Here is a 17,687-nt window from a genome sequence, read left to right as displayed (position 1 = left end):
AGGGACAAAACTCTTCGGTGCGTTCTGAAAATGACGTATAATTGACCTAAACTATGCACTGCTAGCTAATTTAAAAAACAATAAAACACATTTCCCATGAAGGATTTGTATCACTATACAAATCCTTGTTCCAATCAAGAAAGAGAAGTAACATTGAAGACATTCGAAAATATCAAATATTCATTTACAAATATTTCTTAGCCTATTTTTTTTTCTATTGATATAGATGTTCAAAAATATAATGAAAATAATAGGTCACAGCGTATTTTCTCAACCTACAGGTTGTGACAAAATGACACTTTTTGTATAGATTATACAGGGAAAACACTATTTTGTGATTAGAAACTAAACTAAATGATAGAATTGTATTATAAATTACGAAAAGATAGCTTTCAGACAATGCTTTGAGAAAAACAAAAAAAAAACAAACAGAAAGGGTCTCCGCACCGTTTTTTCCAGCTAAAATATATAATAGGAAAATTCCATGAAGATTCCTTCAGAAAATGAACTGTTTTCGAGTTACCCCTCTTAAAATGCCAATTAAAAAAACATTTCAAAACAACCAAAAATAATCTAAATTAAACAAATATTAGTATTTATAAGTTATATTCTTATAAACTGGTTCTTTTAAATAAACATTTACATTATATATCTGCATTCCTGCATCAAATTTTGCTGACTTGATCAGTAGAAAATCTGGACCTTAGGTTCCCTGTTTTTTATAATCCAAGATGGCGAAAGACCTTAAAGGGATACCCGATATAGAAAAAAATCGGCGGCCCCCAAACCCTGCCTCCCCTGAATTCGAACCCTAGTTACGGCCCTGTTCAATAATAATTACCACTCTTTGTTTCTAAAGCAGAACTATTATAAAGTCAACCTTTCTATTATGTCGATCCATTTGTTTCCTGTACATACGGCATTTGTCGAACGGAGGTTTGGAGTTTGCATTTCAAAATGCAGTTGACAACAGAAAACATTGATTTAAAATATTTTTTCTTGATAATAATATTGTTTCATCATTTTTTCAAATTTATCTACTATGGAAAAATTAACTGTGACGAAAAATTGAATATCTATGATTTTTTTAAAGCACCAACCCATAGTCAAAGATACACTGAATAACCACAATAGAAACATAGGGGGGAAAGAAAAAAATATGAATGTTATTTTCAAATGGCCATTGACAACAGTAAACGCTGACTTAAAATTATTTTTTTTGAGAATCATATTTGGAAATCCTTCTAAAAGATCGCTTGCTATGGATTTTTTTTTATCACATTTAAAGTAAAAAAGATATATTAAAAATTATAACAGGGTATAAGTGTTTCCCGTTTACATCAATGATAACTATTTATAAGATTTACCAATGACATAGTACGTGCACTGATTAATGAAAAAAATGTAAATGTCCTTCATTCTTGTGTATGGTACTGTTATACCACTGTCCCAGGTTAGGGAGGGTTGGGATCCTTCTAACATGTTTAACCCCGCCACATTTTGTATGTATGTGCCTGTCTCAAGTCAGGATCCTGTAATTCAGTGGTTGTCGTTTGTTTATGTTTTACATATTTGTTTTTCGTTCAATTTTTGTACATATATTAGGCCCGCGTTAGCTTTCTCTTTTGAATTGTTTTACATTGTCATCTCGGGGCCTTTTTATAGCTGACTATGTGGTGTGGGCTTTGCTCATTGTTGAAGGACGTACGGTGATATAGTTATTAATTTCTGTCCCGTTGTTTTGGTCTCTTGTGGAGAGTTGTCTCATTGACTATCATAACACACCTTTTTTATATATTGCTTAACAAGGGTGTGGATACTTTACAACATTTCTGATACGAACCTCGGAATGAGGATACAACATTAAAACATTTTCGTTATAATTCACACGTGAACTTGCGCAAAAGCTGTGACTATTTTTGTCGCAAATGAAATACAATAAAATTGAGAGTGGAAATGGGGAATTCCGTGTCAAATAGACAACAACCCGACCATAGAGCAGATGTAACAAAAAATTGTTCCGGCGTGACATTTGTTCCGCAGGAACAAATTTCATAGGAAATATGTTCCACCGGAATTTATATCACAGAAAATATGTTCCATCGCTGTAAAATTTGTTCCGGAACTAATTTTATGACAAAATGTGAAATGAGTTCCGGAACAAAAATTATAGCTCCATGAATTTTGTTCCATTTAATATTAAGAATTTTAAAAAAAGTTAAAAAAAGTTCCTGTGATCATGGTGATATTATTTTTTAAAGAAAATCTACATATTTCATAGAAACCAATGAATAAGTTCCGCTCAAACCTATTTTCACAGACAATAAGTACCTTGGCAACATATTGGATAGCCGAAAACATTTTCTTGTTACACTTAAATTATAATGCAAGCTAAATGCTGTACTGAGTGTGCTTGGGATACATTTGCAATTGAATGCATGTTTTCCCGAATACACTTATGGCCCCATTTCCGGGCCATGTCATAACAGGAGACCTTAACATAGTTTGCGACCGAGAGTTAAAGTCATTCCTCAGTAAAGGACCTAAATATCGTCCCCCGTCAATCATTAATTGGAATGAGTGTCGTAATATCATCCACGACTCACTCCGAACTTACTGTTTGAAATGGGTAAAACGGGAAAAAGCTGACAAAAAATCTTTGGACTCTTTTTTTAATTCAGTAATGAAGATAGTTGATATTCGTACACAACATTTTAAAGAACATTTTACTCTCAACAACAACCATGAAAACCCTATTTCGCGTATCAAACATAAACTAAAAGAACTAGCCAATGAATTTGTGTTTGTCCCGGCTGATAAAGCTGCTAATAATATCATTATTGTTTGACGTAAATTTTTTATTGAGGTTCTGCAAAAGGAAATCACGAATTCACCAGCATTCCAACTGACTTCATTTTCAGAAAACGACAACTGTAACAAACACAAACTTTTAGCTACTTCTTTACAAGCAGAACCAAATACAATGAAAGTCCCAACTATGTGCTGGCTTCCGAAGCTTAACACAAAAAACTTACAAATATAGATTTATTTCATCTTCAAGCCATTGTTCCACTACTAAATTGTCTATTCTACTTACTAGTACACTTGGTACAATAAAAAACCTGATAATAAATTGTTCAAATAAGGCCTTTGAAAATGGTGGAATTAATTACTTTTTGAGTGTCAAAAACTCCTTGGAAGTACTTGGTAAATTGCATGCATATATTGGCGATTTTGAATCTGTTCAAAGTTTTGATTTTTCTACCCTATATACAACTTTGCCTCATATTTTTATTAAGAAAAAAATCACATCCCTAATTAACTGGGCATTTAAAACGTCAGAATGCGTGTACATATGTTCAAACTCTTTTAGGTCATTTAGTAGCAATAAACAAAAGAACTATGTCAATTGGACATGCTTTGATACTATATCTTGCTTGAATTTTTACTTGCTTACATTTTTGTTCGCTTTGGAGATTCAGTATATCTTCAAGTTATTGGAATTCCAATGGGGACTAACTGTGCACCACTTATTGCGGACCTGTTTTTGTATTGCTATGAGTTACAATTTATGATTAAAATTAGCAAAGACCCATCGAAACAACATTTGATACAAAAATTTAGCAATACTTTTAGATATTTGGATGATATAGTGGCTCTCAATAATGACGACTTCAGTATGTACACTCCCCATTTCCATTTTCAATTTTATACTAAAGAAATTTATCCTGTTGAACTTACTTTAAATAAAGCTAATACTAACAATGACCACTGCCCTTTCCCCGATCTTGATATCTATAGCGTTACCGGGAAGCTTTATACAAAATTTTACACCATCTTATGGTGTTAATATATCTCAACTTGTACGATTCGCTCGTGTATGTAACAACGTATTAGATTTTAGCGAGAGAAATTTATGTATTACTGAAAAATTATTACACCAGGGTTTTCGATATCACAAACTATTCAAAACATTTACTAAATTTTATCATCGGTATAAGGAAATAATTCGTAAATATAACTCAACATGCAGACATCTTATACGTTCAGGTATTTCACATCCAATCTTTTATGGTAATATTCTTTACAAAGCACAAAAATGTCAGTATTCAACTCAAAAACTTACAAAGCCTTTAAACAGACTTATATTATTAAGTTAAAAAGGGATATAGTTACGATACTGTTGTCAGATCATTAAAGATTGCATATGTTGGCTTTAATCTTGTTTCACTTATAGGGTCTTTGCATTGGAACTAAACACATTTCCTTTAAAAAAAACAGTTGTTGTCATGGCACGGGTTATGTTCTTCTCATATATTTTATGATAGTATGATACTAAACCCCTAACAAACACATTTCCTTTAAAAAAAAAACAGTTGTTGGCATGACACGGGTTATGTTCTTCTCATATTTTTTATGATAGTATGATACTAAACCCCTAACGGGAGGGAGTGTACCTGATATTCATATGATGAAGACATAATCTTTCAATCAGTTTAATTGAAGTCTGGAGCTGGCATGTCAGTTAACTGCTAGTAGTCTGTTGTTATTTATGTATTATTGTCATTTTCTTTATTTTCTTTTGTTGCATCTTCTGACATCGGACTCGGACTTCTCTTGAACTGAATTTTAATGTGCGTATTGTTATGCGTTTAATTTTCTACATTGGCTAGAGGTATAGGGAGGGGGGTTGAGATCTCATAAACATGTTTGACCCCGCTGCAATTTTGCGCCTGTCCCAAGTCAGGAGCCTCTGGCCTTTGTTAGTCTTGATGATTTTAATTTTAGTTTCTTGTGTATAATTAGTATGACGTCCATTATCACTGAACTAGTATACATATTTTTAAGGGGCCAGCTGAAGGACGCCTCCGGGGGCGGAATTTTCTCGTTACATTGAAGACCCATTGGTGGCCTTCGGCTGTTGTCTGCTCTATGGTCGGGTTGTTGTCTCTTTGACACATTCCCCATTTCCTTTCTCAATTTTATTACTGTAATTTTAAGATGCAGATAATAAATAAAAGCAATCATAATGGTAATGTATCATAATTAGTATTTATGTTTTATGTAGTATTCCTCCTTTGTTTCTGTTAGCTGTCATGGTCCCGTGTTCTAGTCATACATGTGCTTAGGTCATGGCACAGTTTCATAAGAGTATGTTTTTTGATATAATTGATCAGTCACTTTGGCCTTTTCACATAAGTAGATATATATGTTCATCTTTAACTATCCTTTTTTTCTGAATAGGATTTTTCTTATTCTATTCTTTTCTGGCTCAAGAATGTCATTTTGATATTTTTTACGGAATATATAATTAACCATTTGCTATACTCCACAGGATCCGAATTGGATGATTTACACTTTTTACTTATTGTTTATTATTGATTTTTTACTTATTTTTATAATGCACTTGAATGATAACTTTAAACTCACTAATGATAAATGCTCAGTATATAAGATAACTTGTTAAACCAATGGAACATATTTCACAGACAAGTAACTTATTTCACCAGGTAAGGAACAAATTTCACAAACCCAGAACTTATTTCACCGGGTAAAGTGTGGAACTTGTTTTATAGAGATGGAACAAATTATATAGAAATCATCTGTGAAAAAGTTCTCCCAGAACATATTCCTGTGATATTTGTTCCACTGGAACTTTTTTCACAGGAACAAATCAAGTTTGGCTCACACAGACAGCAGCCGAAGGCCACCAACCATATGAGGCAAATGAAATCACTGCATTTTCAAAATTAGAAAAAAGATCCTTAAATCAGAGTTCTTGAAACATTATTGTATTATTGTTCCAAAATTTAAAAAAAAATGAATATACGGTAATAGATGCAGAAAACCATTTAAAACATGGTTACCTGCAACGAGAAATCGAACGCAAAATTCCGGATTTACAATACATTTCTATTCCGTACTTGACTTTTATTGTTTGCAGTGCGCTTGTCCCAACTCGCTCAATCAGAGGGAACTTGTCTGTGGTTCACAGTAAGTTTTATTCAATATAAATTGAAAATGATGAAAATTGAAATAGTAATGAAAAGCTCACAACCCAACTAGTAAACGAAACAGATTTTCTAAGTTGTCAGGACAAAAGACCGACAACAGCGACATTGTCAGTGGGACACATTTATATTTTTCAAAAATCAAAACCGTCGGAATCATTTTTAAATATTAAATGGTTTACGTTCCGTATTTTATTATCAAATTGATGTCGATTATACAAAGTTAACATTACATAAAATAATGTTAGCTATGTTGAACAATGTTTTTTTTTCTACTTCCGTTTCAGAGATAGTTGATTGATGCCATGACAACATGATAATGTCAATATTTTCGTTTTCTTTGATTTCTGCCAGTAAGCATATAGTAAAATAAACACATTTCATTGTTTCAAGGATGAAATTGAGATGTAATTGCCTGAGTTTTGAAAATGTAATGCATTGAAAATAATGAATATTAATTATTTCTGATATCAATCTTTTGTTTATTTTTTTCGAAAATTGTTTGTTTATTACAATAAAAGTCTATAAATGTGTTTAGTGATCTAAATGAATAAATGGGAGTTAAAGGAAACAAACAATTTGTAGTGAAAACAACTTTGACTTGAGCAACTTTGAATCTTCCACTTTTTTTGTGGTCCCACCCACTGCAGAGTTACACTGCAGAGTTAAAACATGTGTAGAAGACAACAAATGTACTTGCGGAGAAATAGAATCTGTAGAACATTTTTTATTATCTTGTGACAATTACAGTTTGGATAGAGAAAAACTCCGCCAGTCAATATATTTCAAAACAGGAACACTTAATCTAGATCTAGAAGAATTACTTAACACAGAAGCCAGTGCAGACATACAATATGCAGTTTCCGAGTTTATAGACGATACTAGAAGATTTGATCATTTGTTTTTATAAATCAGTATCAACAGCGCCTACCTAAATTAAAGTGAAAGTACAAAGAGAAAATACAAACGTGATTAATGTATTCAAACGCGCAAGTGACCAAAGTACATATGAGAAAATCAGTGTCAAGATGACGCATACTAAAGACTAAAGACTAAGTTACATGTACATTTCACACATCCTAGCTCCAACCTGGGCTTATCCATACATACATTGTAATTGTAACACTGGCTAGTTTTAACCAAAAAACCTAACTTAATTTAAACCAAACCCTTATTTAAACTGAACTCTTAACCTAGAGCTATTCTATTTTGAAGGTTGGAAGTTCTTTTCAGGTACAAACTGACTGCCACCTCTAAGCAAAATAGTGCTTAATGTGTTATTCTACACCAATCAATCAACCCTAGAGGTCAATTAACTGAAGTTAGAATAATCAAAAATGTTCATAGACTTTCAAATCTTTAATTTCAAATACCCTATTGCTATACAAAAAAAAAATGAAATCAATGGAATGAAAATAAAACGTACATACAAGATGAAATAATGAGTCAATCTATACTATTGAAAGACTTTTGCCATTTTAATTTTACTCAAGGTTTTTGTCATTCGGTTGCTCTCTCAATGATATATAACCCATATTTACAAGTATATGTTCCGGACCATATGAGTATTTGGACCGAAAGCATATGGTCATGACCATATGGGTATATACTCATATGGTCCGACCGTCCGCGTATGGTCGGGGTAATTAACACTCTGTTACAGTTTACTTTTAATACTTCTAAACTCTTCATATGGTATGACCATTCATCAAAAAGACGCTATCATATAGGTAATTTTATTATTATATTTATTATAATAAAAAGATAAGCTAAATAAAAATTTGCTATCATATAGGTAATTTTATTATTATATTTATTATAATAAAAAGATAAGCTAAATAAAAATTAGAAGTTTCACCTAGTTAATTTTACTTACTTGTCAATACTATAATAAACACATTTTATACTTATGGTCATTAGCGATGGTCAATACCGATTTGTTATTACGAGTTAATGGCAATATTTCGACTTAAAAAAAATAAATTCCAAAAATTTCTTAATGAACTGAACAACATTACACAATTAAGAAGTTACTGGAAAGTAACATAGTTTATTTAAGTGGTTTGTAAATATGATGTATTGCAGTCATGTTACGATATTTGAGATCTAGAGCTTCTTTTAAAAAAACACCGTAGACATCGGAATGGCCCAAGACCTCGGTGTCACTGTACGCAGAGCTACTAAAAGGCTAGCTTTTCACTCACAAACAAAAGGTGTAAATGAAAAGGATCTTGCACAACCAAGACTTGCAAATGCAAAAAAACTATGATACCGTATGGAAGTAAATGTCACCCAAGCCTACATGTAAGAATGTAATTAACGATGAAAACTAACTATGGCATCAATATTTAATTTTTACGTAGTATTTGTATTATAAAAATAACAAATTGTCATGTTACCATCGTTTTTTTTAGATAAAGTTTTTGTATTATTGAAACTTTTATAATGTAATTTAAAAAAAATATACCTATATGGTCCAAATACTCATATGGTCCGGCCTGTTAATAACCAAACGAGTATTATACTCATATGGTCCGACCAGTCCTGTTCTCTTTTATAAATTTGTGACCTTATTCTTATTCAAATTTGGCACATTTTTATCATTAATTGTTTATAATATAGGCATTGGGAAATAGTTTTTTGTTAAGACACAATTAGTACATTTATGAGAGCTAAGATGGCTACATTGGTTTAGCCATATTACATACATGTAATACACTAGTTTTTCAAAGAAAATAATTATTTCTTTTTACATTGTATTATTAAGCTGTTCCAGAGATAGAACATTAATTATACATATTGACAACCATAATAGATGCATTATTTTCTTACTATTGGATATTTATTGACAACACTTAGAGAAAGCATACATCAGGATAAATAGACTGAATCTGGTACATTTTATGAATGTATTTACATTTTGTAAAAGACTTGATAACAAAAAATTGTAAGGGTTCCGCGGAACCCAGAGTTTCGCCTACTTTTGCTGTAAATAGCACTCTCAACAAAAATGAGGAAAAAATCAATGAACATATTCCTCTTGATACTATCTTTTGATTGTAAGAAGCTTCTGTCCAAGTTTAGAAAAAATCCAGGATAGTTTATGAATCTAATAAATGTTTTAAAAACTTTAACTGCAGACTGTATGTCAGTTAACTGGAAGAAAAAAGTCCATTTATAAGTAAAATACAGACACACAGGTACAAAATATTAACAAAATTTCCTTCTAGATACTAGCTTTTGATTATAAACAAGCTTCTGTCCAAGTTTGGTACAAATTTAAAATAGTATAAGAAAGTTATTAAAATTTAAAAAAAAATTAACCACAGAGTGAATGTGTTGTTTCCTGGCAGAAAATCTAAGTCCAATTATAAGTGAAATTAAATACGGAAAAAATGGATTAATTTTTTGTCGAGCCTGCAACTTTTGTTGCAGAAAGCTCGACATAGGGATAGTGATCCGGCGGCGGCTACGGCGGCAGCGGCGTTAGCTAACTTCTTAAAAGCTTTATATTTTAGAAGGTGGAAGACCTGGATGCTTCATACTTTGCATATAGATGCCTCATGTTACGAAGTTTCCGTCAGTCACATGTCCAATGTCCTTGACCTCATTTTCATGGTTCAGTGAGCACTTGAAAAAAAAGTTCAGATTTTTTGTAATGTTGAATTCTCTCTTATTATAAGTAATAGGATAACTATATTTGATATGTGCGTACCTTGCAAGGTCTTCATGTCTGTCAGACAGTTTTCACTTGACCTCGACCTCATTTCATGGATCAGTGAACAAGGTTAAGTTTTGGTGGTCAAGTCCATATCTCAGATACTATAAGCAATAGGGCTAGTATATTCGGTGTATGGAAGGACTGTAAGGTGTACATGTCCAACTGGCAGGTGTCATGTGACCTTGACCTCATTTTCATGGTTCAGTGGTTATAGTTAAATTTTTGTGTTTTGGTCTGTTTTTTTCATACTATATGCAATAGGTCTACTATATTTGTTGTATGGAATGATTGTAAGGTGTACATGTCTAGCGGGCAGATGTCATGTGACCTTGACCTCATTTTCATGGTTCAGTGGTTATAGTTAAATTTTTGTGTTTTGGTCTGTTTTTTTCATACTATATGCAATAGGTCTACTATATTTGTTGTATGGAATGATTGTAAGGTGTACATGTCTAGCGGGCAGATGTCATGTGACCTTGACCTCATTTTCATGGTTCAGTGGTTATAGTTAATTTTTTGTGTTTTGGTCTGTTTTTTTCATACTATATGCAATAGGTCTACTATATTTGTTGTATGGAATGATTGTAAGGTGTACATGTCTAGCGGGCAGATGTCATGTGACCTTGACCTCATTTTCATGGTTCAGTGGTCAAAGTTAAGTTTTTGAGTTTTGATCTTTTTATCTAATACTATATGCCATAGGTCAACTATATTTGGTGTATGGAAATATTTTATGATCTTTATGTCAGTAGCGCAGGTTTCTTTTGACCGTGACCTCATTTTCACGGTTCATTGCACAGTGTTAAGTTTTTGTGTTTTGGTCTATTTTTCTTCAACTATAAGTAATAGGTCAACTATATATGTTGTATAGAATCATTGTTAGCTGTACATGTCTGCCTGGCATGGTTTATCTGACCTTGACCTCATTTTCATGGTTCATTGGTCCTTGTTTAGTTATCTTGGTTAATGTTAAGTTTATGAGACAGTTGTAATAAAGCTTTATACTTAGGACTATCAACATAATATCAATGATTAGTATAGAAGGTGAGACATTTCAGGGTGTGCACTCTTGTTTTACCAAATTTACTTCTTGATATTATCTTATGATCATAAACAAGCTTCTGTCCAAGTTTGGTACAAAACCAGGATAGTTTAAGAAAGTTATTAAAATTTAAAAAACTTTAACCACAGAGTGAATGTAATGTTTCCCCGCAGAAAAACTAAGTCCTTTTATAAGTAAAATACAGAAAAAATGGAATTTTATTTTTACAAAATTTCCTTCTGGATACTATCTTATAAGTTTGTTAGAAATCCAGCATAGTTTAAGAAAGTTATTAAAATTTCAAAAACTTTAACCACAGAGTGAATATTTGTGGACGCCGCCGCCGCCAACGGAATGTAGGATGGCATAGTCTTGCTTTTTCGACTTAAGTCGAAGGCTCGACAAAAAACACTTCATTAATCTGTCCTGGCTAGCTCTTCTAAAAAACCTTAAGATCTAATATCATTGTAGGTAGAAAACAATTTTAGATAACTTGCTGGTACATTCAGTTTTACTTGTAAGTTTTCCTGTAACACAGACTTACACAAAGTACTGCACCTCAGTTTTATACAAAATATATGGACAGTTGATGAAGAAATGTGGGATAAATTTGTTATAATCATTTGAAAAGTTAGTGCAGTAAATATTATTTATTTATCATGATTATCCAGCAGTATTTTTTACTTATGATATTTCATTGCAGACAAAACTAAGCGAGAATGTAAGGTATGAGAAATAAGAACTTAATGGGATCATACTGGACTGCCATAGCAAGAAGAAAGATGAACTTGTAATGGAAGATTCCTAATTCAAACAAAAGATTATAAAATGTCAGACAATGGATCAGGTACACCATCGGAACACAGTGAGGGTAGTGAAAACACAGACAGAGATTCAGATTATGAATCTGAAGAAGAAGAGTAAGTCTAGATAATTAATGTAATTATTGCAAGGTGTTAACACAAGCATGACAAGGTGATATATTCAATGTAGTACATGTAGTTTAGATTTTGTTGTTGCTTTATTTCTGTACTTCTTGTTAAGATTTGAGTTACACTTCACTCAGTTGTTGACCATATAAAAAAAAACGATGTGGTATGATTGCCAATGAGACAACTCTCCACAAGAGACCAAAATAACAAGAAATTAACAACTATAGGTCACATGATTGTCTCAGATGACCAAGAACCAGTTCATACACGACAACTGTTGTATTAATGAAAAAGATGTGATACCTTATATATGTTGTATAATTTCAAAACAATAAATACCTGCATGATCTAATGATCATTCTCCTAATAAGTGGGATAAGTTCGGAGTGCTGCTTACAGTAAATATACTTATTCCCCTTCTCAATTCAGTGGGGTATATTGCCACATACACGTATGCTCTTCTTATGGAAATTGATGCATACTGTATTACTTAATTTAATCTGCTACATCGAATCAGAGCTTCTTGATATTTGGTTTCAAGCTTCTAGTTTGTAACCCAAACAGTGTGACACATTTTCAGATCGGTCACTCACCTGCTGTTATGTTTGCCTCAATTATGTATGCCTTTCATATTCTATGCACATTTGTCCTAAACATGCATGCAATATTTGCCACTGAAAGTTAAGCAACCATCAATCAATCAATTAAATGCACATATATGCTTTATGTATGTACACATGTATGTATATAATGTACCTGTCAAGACGATTTTATTAAGTACAAAATTATTTATGTTTGTTTTTAATTGACTGTCTGTCTGGTCCTGCAACTTTTTAAATTGTATTTTAGGTATTATAAAAGGTTTGTAACAATAACATTTTAACTAACAGTAGTGCATGTACATTTTATCTTACTAGACATTTATTTCTACACAACAAAGTGTTATCTATCACACACAATGATCACACCTTTTAATTACAAAATAATTTACTTTATCTACCAATAACAGTGTACCAATAAATATTTAACTAGCATCTTTTTCAACATTTTTACTTCCTCCATAGTATGTAGCATCAATTTTGTTATTTACACAATGCTAAATCATTCTCAAGTTTACAAATCACATGGAAATATAGTAAAAGAAATATAAGCTTTGAATTTTTTGTCTTACCTGTAAAAAAAAATAATACAATTGTGAAAGGCACTAGTCATAATTTATAACAGCTGCTGCAAAATAAAGATAAACTTAAAGATTTTTTTTTATATAAACTGCAAAAGCTTTGTTAAATAGTGAAAGAAATTAACAAAGCTTGGATGAGAAAGTTTCTTTGTTGTCACTAGATGACTGTTAATCTTCAAAGTTTTAGGCAGAAAATGAAGTAAAATTAAATGTTATTGCTGTTTTATCTTGAAATACATTGAATAATATTTGCAGTAGTTTCACATTTAAACTAATTTAAGCCAGCTAAATGAGGAGTAAATTATAGAACTTATTTGTAATCATCTTCTTTTAATGGAAATAAACCAAAAATATTTTTGTTCTTTAACAGGAATAAAGAACAATTAAACATTCAATGGACAGGATACGGTAAAAAGACTCCAGTCATTACATTTAATGCAGATGTTGTACTCAATAAAAAGACAAATCAAAGGACAGTTGGAGGTATATTTAAAGGACGAAAATCATTTTGTGGTGTATACTTTACATGCTTATTGAATGTTTATACATCTTTTCACACAGACTCAGTGTGTCTGACAAGTACAAATCAAGATAACTTTCATATTCCATTACCATGTTCTTGTCCTGAATATGTATTTATTTGCCACTGGACATAGCCATCCTTCATCGATATCCTTTATGTCACATTTGTATCCTGTACATTTAAAATGACTACTTATAAAAGATTACTATAACCAAGAGTGAATTTTTCATATAAATTTATAAATTTGCCTTATGTTACTTTATTTACTCACTAAAATTTATTTAAATGTAAGTAATTGTACAATGTATATATTTAATGGTAAACATGCATACTTTTACAACTTGTGAAAAAAGATTACAATTATTAGCACACCTACATGTTTTAATTTTGCCTTGCAAAGAAAAAAAACTGCTTTTTATAATAATTATATAATTTTCTTAGTAAATTTGTCAAATAAAAGTTACATTGGACACAATATAAATTGATTATGTGTTTTATTTCAGAGCGATACCATTTAGCCTATAAATTTGGAGGATCAGAAACTAAAGTTGTCAGAAACATTCTGAATTTCCATGGCTTTCACGAGGTATGTAAAATGAGATGTTTTAGCATTAATTCTTCAATTTTTTAAATGTCAAGTAATTCATTGGTAAATTGAATTAGTGCTAGAAATTTAGCATGCAATTAAAATTGTCTTTGACAGCGATCTTTATTCAGAATTATTTATTTATTATTATGTTATTTATACTCTTAAATTCTTGTTATTTGTAGGTTGGTAAATTTTAATGTTTCTTAAGACTTTTCAGGACACTATTTTCATTAAATCTAATTCTAAGAAGGTGTAATAGATAATTTGTTAACTGTAGAATATTTCCATGTTTTAGGTTCATCCAAACAGTTCTGATTTTAATGTTATGTGGACTGGTTCTCATCTCAAACCATTTACATTAAGAGGTCTCACAGAATTTCAGAAAATCAATCATTTCCCACGCTCATACGAAATCACAAGGAAGGACAGATTGTTCAAAAATGTTCAACGAATGCAGCAAATTAAGGTAGTTCATAGCATGACACACACTAAACAAATCAAATATGTAAAGACAGAATATTTACTCATCTTTATAGAGTTTTAGAAATTATATTTCCATATTCATGATTTACATAACAGTTATCGTTCATTATCACTGAAATAGTATATATTTGTTTAGGGGCCAGCTGAAGGACGCCTCCGGGTGCGGGAATTTCTCGCTACATTGAAGACCTGTTGGTGACCTTCTGCTGTTGTTTTTTTGTATGGTCGGGTTGTTGTCTCTTTGGCACATTCCCCATTTCCATTCTCAATTTTATTGAAAAACTGGTCATTACCGTGATATATGGACTGCCCACAGGACCATGGTATTGGCTGAGACAGCGATAATGACTGAGCCAAAGGCGAGGTCATTATCGCTGTCGCAGTCAATACCACCGTCCTATGGGCTGGCCATATATCACGATAATGACCAGTTTTCAATAACTATTATGTATATTTTATTGAGAAACTATGTTTTATAAAGAATTCATAGAATTAAAATTCAAATTGTTGAAAGTAACCTCGAGATAATGTACGATTTCTTTAGGAAAGAGTGAAGACCGGTCATAGTTTTAGATATCTATATAAGTCACTTTAATATTTGAAATACAAAATAAAGTTTACTATAATTTCATCAGTAGCAAAACGGTCAGTAGAGTTTTCTGCACTAGCAGACGGGTCTTCCATTTTCCTAACTGTAAACTGCAAACACGTCTGAATCTCGTTTTGTTTCAACTTCGTACTTTATTTGGCCTTTTTAACTTTTTTGAATTCGAGCGTCACTGATGAGTCTTTTGTAGACGAAACGCGCGTCTGGCGTATATACTAAATTTAGTCCTGGTAACTATGATGAATTTATTTACAACCACTGGGTCGATGCCTTTGCTGGTGGAGATTTACTTTCCCGAGGGTATCACAAGCCCAGGAGTCAGCACTTTTTGTGCTGACATGAATTGTCATTGATATGGTTATATTTATAAATTTACTGTTTACAAATTTTGGAATTTTTTGAAATACTAAGGATTTTCTACCTCAGGCATATATTACCTTAGCTGTATTTGGCAAAACTTTTAGGAATTTTGGTCCTCAATGCTCTTCAACTTCGTACTTTATTTGGCCTTTTTAACTTTTTTGGATTCGAGCGTCACTGATGAGTTTTTTGTAGATGAAACGCGCGTCTGGTGTATATACTAAATTTAGTTGTGGGCTCTCGATCATAAAACTTTACTCAGTACTTCGAGTACAAAATCAGTGCTCGAAACACAAAATCCAGTATTTTGATTGGTTGATTCTTGAGTCTGAGTACAAAAATAGTACTCGAAAGTTTTATGACTGCAAGGCCTGGTATCTATGATGAGTTTATTTATTACGGAACGTCACTCAAACAGACAAACCACACCCCACCGGCCATTATCATGTAAAAGTCTGTTAAGACCGGTTTTCCGGTCCGTTTTGTTCTGTTAATGACCGATGGAACTTATTACTGAAGAATAAAGAATGTCATGTGGCCTCTTTTTATCCAATAAGATAAGCTTATTCTTAACCGATATGAAATAATGTAGAATAGTCAGATTTTCAGTTTTTAGGATTAATTGATATAGTTGGTTTATAATTTGTAATATCAGATTTTATAAATAACAAAATTTATAGACAGAACAATGGTTGTGTATAGCTGGGCTTTGTAATTCGTTTTTTACATGAATAACAGAAGCAAAAAGTTAGTACTGTATAAAAATGAAATACTTTCATAGCATTAAAACATCAATATATGGAAAGCATTTATGTGTATAATAGTTCGTTAATTTTTATTTGACTTTTTCAGGGTGTGAAACATTTCGATTTCATTCCTCCAAGTTTCATTCTTCCCAGTGAATATCAAGACTTTTGTGGTAAGAACTTATACATATTACATATAAGATTAAAAACAAACTGACATGTCAATCTTCTTGGACTTCATGTAGAAATAATTATCATTTTAATTAGATAATACATCAATAAGATAAAAAAAAACTTAACTGAAATAAACAGTGACTGTGTTTCTTTAGACACCATAGATAAAATGCATGAGAATATGACCATCATTGGGAGCAATTCTGTATTTCAGCTTACCTGGAACACAAATTATGCTATAAATTAGGTAAACCTGATTATTTTTATTTGTGTAGCCTAAATCATAAAGACAATGATACTTTATTTTTCTGGTTATGGTAAATGATTTTTAAACTGTCAATTTAAAAAGTAAAAGAATAAAAAATGATTTTTCTTATTTATTGGAATCAAAATTATTTTATAAGTTAAATATAGATAATAAGTAAGACTGCTTTACATGGCTAGCCAAAGGACTATGTCCTTTTTCACAGGTAATACATTTGTACTTGATTGTCTCTTACTACCTTAGAAACACACTTGTAGTATTTGAAATTGAAAGTCAGTAGATCCTAATGTATATCTCAACAAATTATCTGACTTTAATAAATCACTCTTTTGTTTATTTTGGAGTTACTGTAAAATGTGAAAGAATAAATAATTGATAAAAGTTTTAATATATCTAATCTTGTGAATGTGTTTAACCCACGATAATTGGATTAAAGGATTGAGATAAGACATTTAGTCAATTTAAATCGATAACTGTTTAAATAATTATTTTGTACTGTGTAAAGTTAATAAATTATACATGGTAAACATTAAATAACAGAGTCTTTCTGGAATGAATTTTGTTTTGAAACATTTTGACATACCGGTATACATTTTAGAGTTGTTCATTGTCGTAGCAGTAAATTTGTTTTATCCCATAGCTAATTTTTGGGCTAATATTATATTGATATATTGGTATCATTGTTCATTTGCCAACATTCATTATTTTTACATAATCTTATTCATTATTTTGCAGATACTGATCAAAATCTTTACACTTATTAATTTTGGGAATTGTTGTCCCATTGCTTAAAAAAATAGGGAAGAAGGGGCGGTAAACAATGGTTTTACTATCATGCCTTGTATTTATTTTTCATCTGCCTTAAAAGCCAATTTTGATAAATTTGATTTTAAAAATCGCTTTCTTCAGAAAGATTGAGATGTAAGAGAACCTATTCTAAAAGATTATTATGGCAATTTTTTTGGAAATGTATGACTTTGACTCGTTATTTTGCTTAATAGGTCTGATATTATTGTTGTAGTTGTATGGTAATATGCTTAATCATTTGTGATAA

At 31.4% G+C, this 17,687-nt stretch overlaps 1 protein-coding gene across 23 annotated transcripts in view; it reads left to right on the top strand.

Moving 5' to 3' along the window:
- Positions 1-5,918: 5,918 nt before the first annotated feature.
- LOC143067974 (tubulin polyglutamylase TTLL5-like) overlaps positions 5,919-17,687 on the top strand; it is a 57,343-nt gene continuing 45,574 nt past the window's right edge. For all 23 annotated transcript variants that reach the window (XM_076241675.1, XM_076241671.1, XM_076241665.1 and 20 more), the window contains exons 1-6: positions 5,919-5,994; positions 11,478-11,694; positions 13,257-13,369; positions 13,913-13,995; positions 14,294-14,464; positions 16,301-16,367. In XM_076241675.1, coding sequence (XP_076097790.1) covers positions 11,603-11,694; positions 13,257-13,369; positions 13,913-13,995; positions 14,294-14,464; positions 16,301-16,367 — 526 coding nt within the window. In that variant the 5' untranslated portion in view covers positions 5,919-5,994; positions 11,478-11,602. The remainder of the gene's footprint in view (positions 5,995-11,477; positions 11,695-13,256; positions 13,370-13,912; positions 13,996-14,293; positions 14,465-16,300; positions 16,368-17,687) is intronic.

The sequence above is a fragment of the Mytilus galloprovincialis genome, chromosome 3 (assembly GCF_965363235.1).
Source record: "Mytilus galloprovincialis chromosome 3, xbMytGall1.hap1.1, whole genome shotgun sequence".
Lineage (NCBI taxonomy): Eukaryota > Metazoa > Mollusca > Bivalvia > Mytilida > Mytilidae > Mytilus > Mytilus galloprovincialis.
Note: the sequence above shows the minus strand (reverse complement) of the source record. Positions and strands in the feature narration are given on the sequence as shown.